This window comes from Orcinus orca, chromosome 2 (assembly GCF_937001465.1).
Source record: "Orcinus orca chromosome 2, mOrcOrc1.1, whole genome shotgun sequence".
NCBI lineage: Eukaryota > Metazoa > Chordata > Mammalia > Artiodactyla > Delphinidae > Orcinus > Orcinus orca.
In genome coordinates, this window is record NC_064560.1 from 101,278,690 (window position 1) to 101,295,229 (window position 16,540).

At 35.2% G+C, this 16,540-nt stretch overlaps 1 protein-coding gene across 11 annotated transcripts in view; it reads right to left on the reverse strand.

Moving 5' to 3' along the window:
• TCF12 (transcription factor 12) overlaps positions 1–16,540 on the reverse strand; it is a 391,021-nt gene that overhangs the window by 196,253 nt on the left and 178,228 nt on the right. For all 11 annotated transcript variants that reach the window (XM_033436994.2, XM_033436999.2, XM_033436993.2 and 8 more), the window contains one exon: positions 10,123–10,225. In XM_033436994.2, the coding sequence (XP_033292885.1) occupies positions 10,123–10,225 (103 nt within the window). The remainder of the gene's footprint in view (positions 1–10,122; positions 10,226–16,540) is intronic.

Here is a 16,540-nt window from a genome sequence, read left to right on the forward strand (position 1 = left end):
TGATTATAGTTCATTCTTTTTTATTGCTGCATAGTATTTCATGGTATGAATATACCACAGTTTCACCATTTACCCAGTGAGAGACATTTGGATTGTTTCCAGTATGGGCTATTATGAATAAAGGTGCTATGAACATTTGTGTTCAAGTTTTTGTGTAAACATAAGTTTTCATTTCTCTGGGATAAATGAGTACAACTGCTGAGTTGTATGGTAACTGCATTTTAGTTATATAATGAACGGCCAAAGTGTCTTCTAGAATGCCTATACCATTTTACATTCCCAATGTATATTTTCCTTTACATCCTTAGGTTAAATTCCTCACTGGCAGAGTTACACAGAGCCACAATGTATTTTTTTAATGGGTGTCATCTTCATAAGTATATTTGGGGCACTGCTTTCCTTCTAAGTGATCATCGTAAATTGGAAAGTTAAAAGCACATTCTATGAAGAAAAGAGTTGGGAAGTTCAGATGTACTGCAATGTCCTAAAACTGTCCAGTGCAGCAAGTTTGACCAAAGGAATCAGGGACAGATTTTTTTTAAAGATATAAACAGATACAGAGGATACATATAACAACATGCAAATTATGAGTGCATACATACGTATATCCCTCCAATATCTCTACGGAAAAGTAAATTACAAACAGACACCTGCTACTATGCCAGTACTTGAAGATGCTTTCTACTAACTTTGTAAAACACCTAAAGATAATACTTACAAACTTTTTTTAGAAGACGCATGTTTGAAATCTTACTGTAAAATGAATTAAAACAAAAGCTTATATTTAATGTGCTCCTATCTTGTCTAAACATACAAGTGTGTATGAGTGCATGCACACACACACTCACACACCAGGAGTAAAACTGCTTTGCCCTTAATGCTGTCACTGAAGGACTGCATAATTTAATTTCCTTGAAACGATTAACCTGTATGAAAGGAAAATAAAAAGTAGATGGGAATTCTTTGGTGCAAGCATATTTCATTTCATGTAAACCTAAGAAGATATTTATAAAAATTATCACATAAGTATAGCACTACATTTTCTTAAATCTTCCAGGTAAAAGAGAGCCTTAAATTGAAGACGAATAGCATATCAAATCAGAAATCTCAAACACAAATCATTAAGCCCTGTACATGAAAAAGTTTAATTATATACTCTATAAACTGCAACAAAAATCCATAATTTACATTTATCTTATCAAAAATGTTCAGATACAAGCTAGAAAATGTTATAATATTTTTATTGCACACATTTTTGGGGATATCCCCCACTTGGGAGTGCAGACTCTTACTAAATCAACAGTACTTTTCTGATGATCGTGCCATTCTCACATTATCCTCTCATCACAGGTTCTCTCTATACACTCTTCTCCACAGTTATTCTCTGAAGATTTCTCTCTGAAAAGCAGCCGCACTGCCACATTGCCACCAAACTGCCTAATTTTCACCTTTTCCTCTCCTAATGTGGTAGGTTCAATTCACTACAGTTACGGTTTTACATTACTATTTTGCGAAGTAGATATTTTAAAAATTCCAGATTATAGAAAACTAAGGGAATAACAGGATTTCAGATGAAGAAAATCTGACATTTGCCTAAAAAAGCAACTATCAGTACCACACTTGAAGACAAAACAACAGGAAAACAACTCACCTAGTAAGTAACTTACCATTCTGTACAGAGGCAATGAAGCCCTGGAAATTTTAGAAATAATTCACCACCACCACAACCACCAATCACCACGTCTGGATATTAAAAAAAACAGAAACACAAAACAACCCTGGTACACTCCACAGAATTTCACATATATGATTTATTACCTAATCAAAAAATTGATATTGCTACCATTTAAAGTTTTTTTTATTGTAAATTATCTAGAACAAGATTGGCCAACTACAGCCTGTAGAGCAAATCCAGGCCACCAACTGTTATTTTTATAGCCCATGAGCTAAGAATAGTTTTTTACATTTTTAAATGGTTATATAAGTACCTACACATACTATCACTGATTTTGCCTTCTGGGCTGCAAACTCTAAACTATTTACTATCCAGCTTTTTGCAAAAAGGTTTGCTAACCCCTGATCTCAGGGATCAGTATAGAAAAAAATGTAATATAAATTAATAAAATTTATAACTATAAATAAAATGAATTGATTTAATTTTCAGCAAGCCGAAGTGGCCTTGAACTCTACTCTCATTTAATTGTGACTCCCTAGAAATTTCATACAATCTGAGGAGTCTGACAAGCCCCCAGAGGTATTCTCAAAGTGAAAAACAAGTAAGTAATTTAAGAATGACTGTTACATACTTCACCACACTACACCATGCATATGCCAATAACCAAAAATATTTTTCAAGAGAACAGTATTACATAAAAACATAGCCATACATATGAGAAAGCCCCACAATACAGGTAGAACAGCAAATTCTATTCTTAAAAACCTTAAATTCCAAAAAACACCACCAAAACAAACCCAACCTGGAAGTCATAGAAAATGTGAGCTATGAAAAACAAAGGCTGAATTTTGTAAGAAAAAAAGGAATAAGCTGAGATGTGAGGTGATTATAAAAATAGTGGATTGACACTCAAATTAAGCAACAGTTTTTACTTAAAATGTAAGGCTTATTAAATAACAGCCACATAGTACAAAGACTATACAACTGAATGGTAACTACCATGAATACCTTCAAACAATAACATTTCTATAATTTAAACCAAAGCAATTTCAAGATATGCTTTCAAATTCTTAAAAAATTCACTTTTATTTTGTGGCTAATTAAAGCTTGCATAAACATTGTGACCACTAACCAACCTAGTACTGAGTCTTCACTTTAAAAGAGGTTCCAGAGTTTTCAAGGTAAAAGGAGTACCAGTCACACCTCTCCCTACTCCCAGTCCTTATGACAATCATGTATTTTTCAACACTCCCAATTGAGAATCTCTAAGCTAGATGACCTCTAAGATCCATTCCAGTGAAAATATTCTATGAGAATTTTAGTTAATATGTAAATAGCATTTATTTTTAACAAAATGCTCAGAAAACCTATAGTAAATGATAAAGACATTATTATAACCATAAGCAGTGAATCTGAAATATTACCACATCAAAGACACGGTCTGATAATGCTGCTCTAGGACTTTTCCTAATCAAAATATGTCCCAAATTCTCAACTGTGTGCCATGGTGTGGTTCTGAGATTATACACATCAAGGAAAACTGTCAGGTTTACAGAAATTCCTTAATGAAAAAAATCATTCTTTTGTTCTCTAGTAACCAAGCAGCCACAGCCCCTGTCATCCACCCTACCATAAAGAGAACTCAGAATATCCTCAGAGTTCATGTTCACTTGGTGAGAATCAGACACAAACAATGGGAAGATTCAAGGAAGAACCACATATCAGATCTGTGCCACTGACCCACTATAAAACTCTGCAGATCAGTAAAGATTACTGTTGACCACAGAGCATAAACACATGAATGATGATGAACAAATGGATTGGGTAAATAAATAAAAATAAAGGTGATCCTCCTTACATAAGTCCCTGGAGATACCACTTTGCAAGACTGCAGAGTTAAGCCAATGTTGTGGCCTGATGAAAATATTCACTAATGACCAGATAACTTAGAAAAAAATACCAGTGAAATATCGCTCACAGATAGTGTGCCTACCTCAGGTCTGAGTCAATGGCATTGTTGGTCAATCTTTTGCTAAATAACCCATAATACAAAGCAAATACAAAAGAAATTCACTGAGAGTTGAATATCATGCAAGAGACTAAAAATTTCACAAAGTCCTTTAAACTTATGTTAAAGAGTCATTTAACCAAACACAAAAGCCATTGACAGATTAGGACCTAACTGAATTAGAGTCAGTTAATAACTGAAGAGAAAATCAACAAGGTTCAAATGTGAAATAAAAGACATTTCTATAATGCCATACAATTTTCTGAAGAAAAAAATACACCAAAAAATTCAACAATTAATTAATTCTTTGTTCATTTAAAATCTAGTAGATTTTATGGTTTTGTTAATATTACTTTCTAATTTTAGCTTTAGTTTTCAAAATAAAGCCCCAAACATTTTTTCCCTCTATCTTCCAAAATCTTGACATCTCTTTGAAGCAATTATTTAATTCTCTTAAATAATTCACACCAGGACTAATTATTCTTAGATAAAAGGGACCTGAGTCTATACAGGAGTACACCTGAAACTCTGGAACCTCTTTCAAAGTGAGGTACTAGTTTGGTCTCTCCCAGACTGGGTAGAAAAGAAACCATTAGCTCATCTCTGGCTTTCTGGATAGGTTTCAGAAAGAACGGCTATCAAGTCATTTTAACTATGAAAAGAGGCTGCTTTTCAGGCTGAGGAGGCAGGGTAGGGACATGGAAAGAAATGATGTTGTCAGGAACAGAGTATTACAAATAAAATGCATATATGCATTGAAAGAAAACATCCCAAACCACTAAGGAATAAGGTAACCTGTAATATGGTAGCCAGAAAGGACAATGTAAAACAATCTGGAAAGACTGGAGGTAGGACCTGGAAGTAGACAGCAAGAGACAAGAACACCGCACTCTACCCTTTCCCACTTTTCAAATCTCCTCTCTGCCCAATTTGCCTCTCCAGTTTTATATCATTCTCTTAACACTTTCAAGGGGAAAGAGGGGGATCAGATGACAGTGATTGAACCCCTGGATCCACCATGCCTAAAATCAATCTACTCCTAGTCATTTGGGATAAGAAGTCAATAAATACCACTTTTTGTTGAACACAGTTTAAGTTAATTTCTGTTATTTATAAGATATTTTCACACAGTTAGGGCAGAATAAAGAGATGGATGGGTACACACGAAGGAGAAAGAAAAAGGTGTTCAATAATTCAGACTGGTTAATGAGAGTCTAAGCAGTAGCAAGAGGAAGAAAAAGATATAAAAGCTGTAATGTAGAAAAAGGAGCAAATGAACAAATGGTTGAGGTAAAAAGAAAAAAAAAAGCAGTGCAGTAGAAGGGGGCTGTGAGCTAAGTTAGAATCAAGAGGGTTAGATCCCTGTTTCCTAATTAACGACTCATTTCATTTTTCTTGGTTTTGGTTTCTTCAATAACTAGGTCTGGTTCACTCAAGTTTTTTCCAGTCCCAACATTTTGTGTTTGTAAGCATCTAAAGATCAGAGAACGTAGATCAATGAATAATAACTCATCCTTCGTTGAGACTTGGGGTTAATAAAACACTGGACAACGTATGAAGGCCTAATCCTTATGAAATACTGTCAAACCAGACAGTAAGCTATACTGTTTCCCCTAAGCACAATTATAATCGTTTTCATTATCTCATCTATCGAAAGAATTTCTGTACGTCAAAGTTAGAGATCTTTTTGAAGGCAGGGTTCTATTACGTTTTGATATCCTGAAAATGGTGATTCTACACTTTTTTGTAACTCTAGGAGATTTCTGGAGTAATCATAAAGTGTAGTGTAGGCAGAATCAAGTACACAAGAGTTTTCTTTGAAATTTGGTTGTTTGAAATACTGAATATATAGGAAAACAGTGTACTTGGGTTTAAATTCCCAGACAAGCCCAGAGAAACTTATTTAATCCACAATGAGATGAAAATAAAATGCAGTAGCTGCTAACAGAGGGGGGCCCTTTAAACTCGGTCAGGTAAAGAAGGGCAGGGCTGAGCAAACAGACTCTAACAACAATGGAAGGACTGTTGGTTTGTTTATAAGTCAAATACTTACAAAACAGAGGTTTAACAATGCAACAACTGGACCCAATCTGTTAAATTAGCTAAGATGCCTAAAATGACTTATAAAAGTATACCCAGCAGTATTATTAACCTTGTGCTACTTTACATTTCAAAGAACTCTCATATTTTATCTTTTATTTTTCCCTTAACACAACCTACAAACATGTCCCAGTGTGTGCTCCATAGAAAACTAGTTTCCCATAGGCTAATGATGCTTTTTTACAAAAAGGCTTCTGTGCATCATCTGATTCTGGAATGTGATGGGCTAAACATAATTAAATAAGCTCCCCGCCTTATTTTCCCAAAGTACAATCCCTTTAATACCCCAAAGTACAATCTCAATCTCTAAGAGGGGGCATGTGATATATAATGCTTTCCAAAGTTATGTCCCTATGGAACTCTTTTTCATAGTCACCTCTCAAAAGCAGTGTCTCCATACGTATAGTTTCGGAAAATGCTCAGCTAGTGCAACCCTGAAGGCATCATGTAGAAAGAACCAGTACCTTACATGTCTAACGTGCCTAGTGGAAGAACACTGGGAGTCAGAATACATGGGCTCTACATTCAGTTTTGCCGCTTATTGACTCTGTGACCTCAAGAAAAAACACAATTTTTTTGTACCTTATCATTATGTACCTTTATCATTTGCAAAATATCAATTACAACTCTAGTTGCAGCCTTTTCCAGGGCTGAATAAAAGATATTACATGAGATTATAGAATTATAAAATTCTAGAGCTACAGAAGACCTTTGAGACTATACAGCAATACCTTATCTGAAAGGTGAAGGTTATTTTTCAGGATCTGGATTAAAATCCAGACCTCTTTAACTCTCAGCCCTGTATTTTTTCCTATACCACCACATGTTGCTTCCAGTTTTTAAAAGATACAATACTAGCAAAACATCTCTAGAGGCAACATAGGTCTCAGAAAGGAACACAAATGAAGGTCTCAGAAAAAAGGAAAATTGAAGGTACTATCTTAAGTTTCCCATTGACAATACATGCACACACCACCTAAAATAAGTAAAGCTTTGATAGACATGGAGGAGTAGATAGAGTAGTTTATTCCACAATAACTTGGGAATCAAAGGGAGGCAATTCTATAAAATAACTTGCCTTTATGTCCAATTAATAAACTACTCCTACCATCACCGAAAATACATCTAATCAACAACAGGTAAAGGAAAGCAAATATTACTGAAATTAATGAAGGGCCCAAGGGTGGAGAAATGGACCAAAGCTGGAAGAGGACAGAAATAAATAAGACTCTTTGGTGATACTACTGCAATTTACTGCTATTGTCAAAGCTTTGCAGTTTTACTATAGTAGAGTACAGAACTGTTTGATGCTAATTACTTAGTGATGTGCCAAAAGGATGTACTTATTTCACTTGAAACATAAGAAAAACACCCTTTTCCATATTGACAAATCAACAGGATAATTCTGGAATTCATTAAAAAGAAACACTGTTTCAACATGAGTTTTACTTCCCATGTAAAACACTTCAAAATATCTAAATGAATACAGAAGTGCATGTTTCTGTGGCAAACTGTTCATTACTGAATCATTATCAACCCTTGTTAGATAAAATTTCTCATTTTTGCAATGTACAAAATCATTAAAGTATTTGAGAGCTCCATCATGAAAGATAGTAGCACTCTACAATCCACTATTTCTTTAGGCAAATATGCTTATTGCTGAACACAATACGAAAAATAACAACATTCCCTAGACACACAATTCCACCCCCCCTTAGATGGTGTTTTTATATGTTGACAGCAATGATGAAACATGTTACAGCTTTCCAGTTAGCTTTAACTGTTTCTGAGCACTCATCATTCACAGAATCACTCTGAAGTTTTTACCTATTATGACAACTAGGTATCAATAGTTCCAAATGCTTGCTAATACTGCCATGCACATCTCAGGTCTGCTTTAACAATGCAGGTTTTTAGCCTGAAAACTCCCCTAAATTATCAAATGGCTAACAAAGTTAATCTATCCACCGTAACTCTACTGAGTGCTATAAACCCATATTTGGGGGTATCTAACAGTTCAATTACGTCAAGTCACATCAAGTGGGACTGCCTGTTGCTGTATGGAGGTGCTCCACAATTTAAAGGATATTCATTTCCAAAAGCTTTTTAGATTTTGCAGATTGCTTAGACTCAACTGTTAGATATCTCATTTGATCATTTGTACTGAAAATAAAAGGAAGGAAGTGTAGTAAATCAGATATTCCCAAAACCAGTGAAATCCTTTTGAACAATATCTGCCTAATCTTCTTCAGGGTCATTTTCCCCTTTCTTATAGGTAAATTAACATTTTTAAGATTAGGTAGTTAAAACATACAATGAAAATGTATAGCTGCACCTGGTTAACTGTACAATGTAGTTCAGATGAATGCAGATTTTTCTCATTTGTACTGTGAAGGGATCAATCTGTTTATAAACCTGAGTTTTTTATTTCAAGACTTATTTTAGATGCTGATTTTATACATACGGTATGGGTGATTACTGAAAGTATTCTAATAATTATCTGTAAACTGAAGAAACTAACAAGCACATGTTCATAATTGCTCCAACTAAGAAAATGTTACCTCAAACTGAATTACAGAAATATTTTTAGTCAACAACTACTCAGAGCAAGTGACTGACATGCATACTTTTTAGAATTCATTTATTTCCCACACTTACCCCACAATTTTAACAGTCACCTTGGCTCAAAGCTGCACTAATGATGTAATTCTACTGAACTTAAGAGTGATCTCTGTAAGCTAATAAAGGTAAGAACATAAATATAAAAAAGGGCAATTTCTGATTTTTCACAATTCAGTTATATCTTTAATTAAGAAAGCTTAGTTCAATCTGAAATTACAAAAACACTGACTATAGTTTGCTCTACCATATTTACCATAAATTAAACGCTACTTGGGGAAAAGTTATACTACAAAAGGAAACCATCTGGAGTGTCACATCTACTTTACTTTGATAGTAAGCTTGACAGAAAATTTAGAAGATAGATTACAAAGTTTTCCCTGGCCAAATGCAAGGATAATTATTTTGTTCTATATTTAATTCTGATTTTTACCTGGAATGATAATATATTTAATACCAGGATTTTCATTTTCACTTTCATTTATGTTGAAACAAATTGTCATTTTAAACACAAGTTTTATTTTTACTCTTGTGTCATACTCAATGATTCTGGCTTCAAAGTGGTAACTGCCTTAGGCAAAATCCACACTGAAATATCAGAATCTATCTCCTCAATACTTTACGGAGGGTAAGGGAAATAAAGACTGTGCTAAACAAAACCATTTATAAAGAAACTGCAGACCACCAGGATTCTGGATTTGGGTAATCCACTTAGATTAGCATGGCTGTCTCTTAAAAGGACAATTCTAAGATCACAATATAGGTCATGTCCTTAAGAAGTAAAGTAATGAAATCAATGTCAATTACACAAACCTTCCATATTAACATGACGCCACTGACAACCAGTAAGACAGATTAAATAAAGCTTTTGTAATGTGCTCAGCCCCAGCATAAACAAGAAGGAAAAATAATGTCATAAAACAGATTCTTTTGAATCAGGTTCTGCAAAAAGGTAAAATTCTCGCTTAATAAAAGAGTGGCATCCAAACTGGGGGGAAGAAATTGGGGGCTTATCATTTCAGATTGAATAGCTATAAACTTTGATATGAGAAAGTGAGAGGGCAGGGGGAGAGAGGAAGGGAGGGCTGGTTTGCAGTGAGTAGGGGGAGATATAGAGAATGGCTAACCTTAAAGGTTTTGCCAAAAATAATAATCAGGTTTAGGTGGTAGGTAATGTCGTTCAAAGTACAACTTTACTACAGCAGAAGAAAAATTTTTAAATCCCCAATAAGAACCCAAGTGCTTAAAACAAATGCTGCAACACTTAAATATATTATTAATGTTTTGATCAAACAGTGTCAAAAGAAATACTGCCCAAAATGAGTAAAATTTGCCTAAAATCACTGCTGTCATATTTTTAATTACCACATATATACAACTGTTAAGACAAATAGTAAATTACAAACAAATGTCTCTGAAATGCTTCCCTGCCCAGAAAGCAGAAAACATAATGCTTGATGGCACAGACACTGCCACAACTAACAGATAAAACACTGCTGCTTCCTTTTTGATAGCAATGACAATAATGCTCTAATAGAAGGAACCACATTTCTGAACGCTTGCCCCTCAAACTTAGCTGAACAAAGAAAGCCCAGATGCCCCTAGAAACTTAGAAACTTTCTTCTACATACTTAGGTGTCCATCCTGGATAAGGAGATAAAAAATGTCTCTGACCAAAGAGGCTCTGTGAAGACTACTCGCAGAGAAATTACCAACTTACCCATTAGATTTGAGTTCATGAAAGGTGTTGGGGACAAGCCTTCATGGGCCCCTAATCGACTGTCATTCAAGTGATCACTGTAATGAGGGCTGTCTGTAAAACCCTAGAGAAAAAAAAAAAAAGACCGGAGTATTAAAGAGATTATTTGGCAGTCGTGCTAATTGAGCATAATGACACTCATCTAATTAATATACAGACTTACAAATGGTCATTCCTAACCAAGTTTCTGGTTCATTACTTGAAAAACTAAACAGAAGTGCTGCTTTTATTCCTTTTAAGATATTAAAGTCAAAAAATTTCTTTATAGATTAAAAAAAAAATTAGCCCTACAATTTCTTTACAGACAAAAGTAAAGTTCTAAAAGGATGAACTAAGAAAATATATTTCTGAGTTACAATAAATTAGGAAAATGTTTATCTGTATCCTCCTTTCTCTGCCTCCATACCCTATCAATAAAGGGTTGGGCAATTATAAGATTTACTTAAAATATTTTAAAAAATCGACAATCAATATACTAGAAATGAATCCTTTCCTAAATGGCAAACAAATATTTAGCAAAAGAAGATCTGCTTATACTCCTTTTAATACTAGTATAACAAGATATACTCCTACAGAAACTGAGCCATGTAAAAAAGAAAACACAAAGATAGTTAATTTAAATTCTTAAGAATCTAAAAAATGAAATTGCAAACACCATGAAAACAATAAAGCTAATGTTATTATTTCACAATAGCTGTTATTAAATTTATCCTTATAACTTAAAACATGTTTTTTAAAAGTGAAGGAGCCTAAAAGACATGAAAGTTCACAAATACAATAAGTGTTACAAAAAGCTCAGTGGATAAAAGCTGTTCTGGTTCTCAGACTCTTATACATGCTAAATACAGCATCACCTCTAAAATCATATAGTTTCTAAACAAGGCTTTGAACCCCTAGTTAATTAAAACTGAGGTGGTACCCACCCTTTTGCCAACTTAAAACGATTTTAGTAAAGATCAGAAAATCTTACAAGAGGCCCAAACAAGAACAAAAACTGACTGCCCTGGCTTACAGAAACCACCCAGAATCCACTGGCACTATAAAATCATCAATCAGCGAACATTTATCATTACCCAGACTGCAGGCTAACATTCAAGAAGACATTAATGGGGCTGAAACAGGCCTCACTATCTTTGCAGGCATGCTGTCAGTTCAACCAAAGGGCTAGGAATTGAGGGCTAAATAACTGTCAAATCATTACAATTGCTTGGGGATGCATGTCACAACACCTTCTGCTGTTCTGTTTTAAAACTAATCTGCTGGGAGTGCTAACTCCCAAATGAATCTTTGTTTCATTTTTATCTACTTTTAGAATCACTGATACACATGTGACAGACACTCAAGAAGAATCTTGGTGACACAACTTGGTTATGACCACAAGGGTGTCCTCTGGTAACCACAACCATAGTCCTGTCTGTCACAGCCACACGCAGCAAGAGCTATATACAAAATAGAATGGCTCCCAGCTAAAGTCACTCCTTGGAGTTTACCTCTGTTGCTTAAAATTGAACACCCTTGAGGTGCTAAGTGACATCCTACTAGCTCACATTCATCTGGGTGTTTCTCTCTGCCACTCCCTCCCACTGCCATTCTTAGGCATAGAGTCAAAAGAAGACGTTGAAACCTACAAAAAAACCTCACTGAAATATTGTTTATCATTATTAAACAACAGTATTGCTCTTGAAAAATGCAAACATAAATGCATTTGTAGGTCAGCCATGTTGTTCACACTTTATTTGAATGTTAAAGGATAATAAAAGATTAATTTTGCATGTTCTCAATTCTCTTCCTCCTTGAAGTGCAATAAGAACTTTTTTCTTTCATGACTATGAAAATAAAAACATTAAAAACATTTTAAACTATTTCCTAAAGCGCAAGTATATAAATAAATAATATAAATATTATATAATAATATAAATAATAATACAAATAAATCTAAGTTTCAGGGTATCATCAAATAACTGTACACACACAGTGAATTAACTTCACATATAACATATATCACAGTAAGCACAGAGAAGATCTATCTCTAATCCCCTATTAATATGTGCTCAGAAAACAGAATTATTTTTCTATGAACCATACACGAATAATAGTAAGTACTATCTCTTATCCATTTGCAACCACATACAGCAATGTACAGTATAGAATTTACTACAAGATTATTTCCTAGTCCAATAATAAAATCTGGGATTGTCATATTGTACCACAGAGGAATCTATAAACCTGTGTCATCACATACAAGCAAGATTTGAATATGGGCCCTCCATATCTATTTACTCGTAAATTATATACATATACTATTAACCAATATAACAAATTTCAGTAAGTCATAATTTCGTTCATGTAAGATAAAAATTAAATAGAAATTTGAGTATTTTTTCCCACACCTCAAAGTGCACAAAATTCTTTTGAAAAGCCACAGACTAAAAGATAAGAGAGGAACAGTTCTTCATCCACAGATGCAAACTGATGCTGGAGGATGGAACAATGAAACTGGACTCAAAAATGTTTGTCATAGTTTCAGGGACTTCCCTGGTGGTCCAGTGGTTAAGAATCCGCCTTCCAATGCAGGTGGCATGGGTTCGATCTCTGCTCAGGGAACTAAGATCCCACATGCCGCGCGACAACTAAGCCCTCACCATAACTACTGAGCCCACGTGCCACAACTACTGAGGCTGTGCGCTGTGGAGCCCACGTGATACAACTAGAGAGCCCATGCACCACAACTAGAGAGAAGCCTGCACACCACAAGGAAGAGCCCTCACGCCACCACGAAAGATCCTGCACGCCGCAACGAAGATCCTGCATGCCACAACTAAGACCCGACGCAGCCAAACAAACAAACAAAGTTTGTCATAGTTTCAGATCTAATGTGTGACAAAACCTCACTTAAAAAACTGGGACTGGCTATTGTTTGAGATTATTCTTATCACTGCTTCCTCATAATAGAAGTGATACCCACCCAGAATATAACTTTTGATGGACCAGGATGAATAGTTACAAAATAATTTATAAACATTTAAATAAGATCAGCTCAGAAAAGTACACAGGTATTTATCAGTCAGCATGTTAATTGTGTCAACTAGCGAGATGATACCTACACAACAGTGTTTTGCAACCTTCAGTGTTCATATCCATTGACTAGAGATTTTGTTAAAATTCAGATTAAGAAGCATAAGGTCTTGAGTGGGGCCTAAGACTCTGCATTTCTAACCAACAGGTGATGGTGATGCTACTGGCCCATGCACCACACTTCTAGCAGCAAGAACCTAGACAATCTGGAAATAAAAATCTTTTTCATATATGGAAAGGAAAAACTCAAGTCTACATAGGTGATAGCTGAGTTCTCCGCTTCCCCCCAACCAGAACCACATTAAAACACCAGAAGTATCAGGTAAGTATAAATTAGGGAGAAATACCACCGTTAACAAACAATCTAAAGCAATTAGAATAACAAAATGTTTTTATATATGCAGGTAAGTATTCATCCATTTAGTTTTAAGTAGAAGACAGATGTCAAATAGAGCCTGAATGAAAGAAATGGGTTGGCTAAACCAGAGTTTAAACAGCAGACCCCTTAAGTACCACATACAGTTAAGTTAAGCAAAGAGCATAGATGTCCATAAGTCGGAAAGGCAAAAAGGCATAATGCAGAATGGAGTTGACAGAAGAGCAAGGAAGGAAGCAGAATAATGCAATGACTAGCTAGAGTAACAAATGGCAGGAGAAAATGAGCAGGAGGTGATTGGCCTGAGGGAGGGGTTGGAGTAACAAGAAAGGAACAAAAGCCAAGCAAGCAATTGTTAAAATGAAGCCCAAGGAGATCATTCAGCGGTATTGATAAGTGAATGCTATTTCAATTCTGGAATATAAAGAAAGTAAACCAGGAATTCCCTGACGGTCCAGTAGTTAGGACTCCGAGCTTCCACTGCAGTGGGCACAGGTTTGATCCCTGGTCGGGGAACTGAGATTCTGCATGCAGCATGGCCAAAAATAAAAAAATAAAAATAAACAATAAAAAAAATAAAGTGTACAGCTGGCTTTTTAAAAAAAAGGAAGTAAACCAATGAGATCATTAAATACAGAACTATCATGGTGCATAGTTTAAACTGATAAAGCATTACCATGGTAATAAAAGGAGTCAAACCTGATCCCCTGGAGCTCCTTATTAAGATCCTGAATTCTGGAAAATGGTTTCACCATGAAAATAGCTGCTAATAAAAATGAGATTTTCACACATGAGAGATGATAAACACTACATTATGAAGGACAGAGCAATACTATCAGATTCATCTATCACAGTAGCTTTTTAGCCAAAGTATGCTGCTAAGCACAAAAGTATTTCCAAATAACCCTAAAAAATTACTGTTCTTGTCTTACAATAAAAATGGAAAGTACTCAAAAGTGCTTTTTTTATCAGTGATTTTATAACTGATAAAATCAGTTGATACACAGTTTACAAAAACTGTTCAATTCTATATTTAATTCTAAATGACAATTTAATTTGCAATTCTTAAATACTCCCACCTATGAATACATAACACTTCATAAAAGCTTTGATATTATGAAATATGTTCTATAAAATGTATTTCATACTTTTCTCTATGTTCATTTTACAGTACAGAATTTAGAAACTTTAATCCTTGCTACAATATGACAACAGACTCTAATCAATCAAAGCTGTTACCATTTTAAAAGTAATTTACACTGCACATTATCAATCCAATCTTTTGTTCTATCAAAAACAAAACAAAACAAAAGCACCTAGTATTATTTACATAATAGTGCTCTCCTCTTGTTTGTCTCCTCAAAATTACAGTAACTTTTTTTGTTGCCTAATTCTTTAAATAGCTTTTAAAAAATTTATTTCACCCAACCAATAAATATGGCGTAATCACCAGAGAACGCTCCCAAGTTGAGAAAAGACATGTTTTTTCTAACCTATGTGGCTATTTCTTTGTTTGAAAACCACTGTCTAATTCTATTTTAAAATATTCTTTACAATTCTTTTCAATAGCTAAAAAGGGATGGGGAGAAAGGCTCTTTCAATAAAGATTTACTTTCTCAGAAACACTTTCCCTGACCCTACCAAATTGGGTGAACTCACTCTGAGCTCCCATAGCAGCAGGCATTTCCATCATGTCACTGCTCACACTTACTGAAATTACCTATTTAATTATCCATTTAAATTATACCATAATTATCTATTATAATTGCACAGTACAGTATAGTGGATAAATGTGGAATTTTTGGAGCCAGACTGGCAGGCCTGAACTCCATCTTTGCCACATACTAGCTGTGTGACTTGAAGCAAAGGAACATTTCTTGCCTCAGTTTCCTTATCTGTAAAACAGGGATAATAATAATAATACAATATTTATCTCACAGGTTGTTGTAAGGACTAAATGAGTTATTGTATGTAGTAGCAATTGGAAAAGTACCTGGCAAATAGTAAGCACACAATATATCCTAGCCATTACTATCATCTCAGAGACTGTTATGTCTTACAAATTCTGAAAAGTCAGGCACCATGTCTCTTTTTCTCAAATCCTCAGAACAAATGACAGATGGATGGGAGGTTTCAGCTGCTAAATCCTTAAAATGCTGCAGGGCTTCAGATATAAAGGTTCAATTAATATTTCCATAGAACACCCAATAACTAGCAGAAAGAAAGTTAATAAGGCGCTAGCTTATCTAACGGGACTGAACAAACAACCACAGATTTTTGGTATTCAAAGAGCCACAGATTTCACACCAAAAAGTGAAGTCCTATAGCTTCAAAGTGGTCAAAGCTAGTAGAGAGTCAGCCAATAGCCACAAGCTGCCAGAAAGCTCTGAATGAGGCCTAATATAAATGAGTGGTCACACTTAAAAGAGAAGTAAAACGAAAATAAAAATACGTAGAAATAACAAATGAAGTTTAAAAGAGAAAAAAAAGTGTCCTTATTGTATTTCTTTATTTACCTATGACAGATTAGCAAAATAAATGTCTAGATAAATAAAGTTATAGCTTTTAAACAAATTCTTTAAAGTGTCTCTTTCAGTTAAATACACCGATGAGGGACTTCCCTGGTGGCGCAGCGGTTAAGTAAGAATCCGCCTGCCAATGCAGGGGACACGGGTTTGATACCTGGTCCGGGGAGATCCCACATGTGGCAGAGCAACTAAGCCCGTGCTCCACAACTACTGAGCCTGCGCTCTAGAGCCCATGAGCCACAACTACTGAGCCCACGTACTACAACTACTGAAGCCCGCGGGCCTAGAGCCTGTGCTCCGCAACAAGAGAAGCCACCACAATGAAAAGTACGTGCACCGCAATGAAGAGGAGCCCCGGCTTGCCGCAACTAGAGAAAGCCTGCACGCAGCAATGAAGACC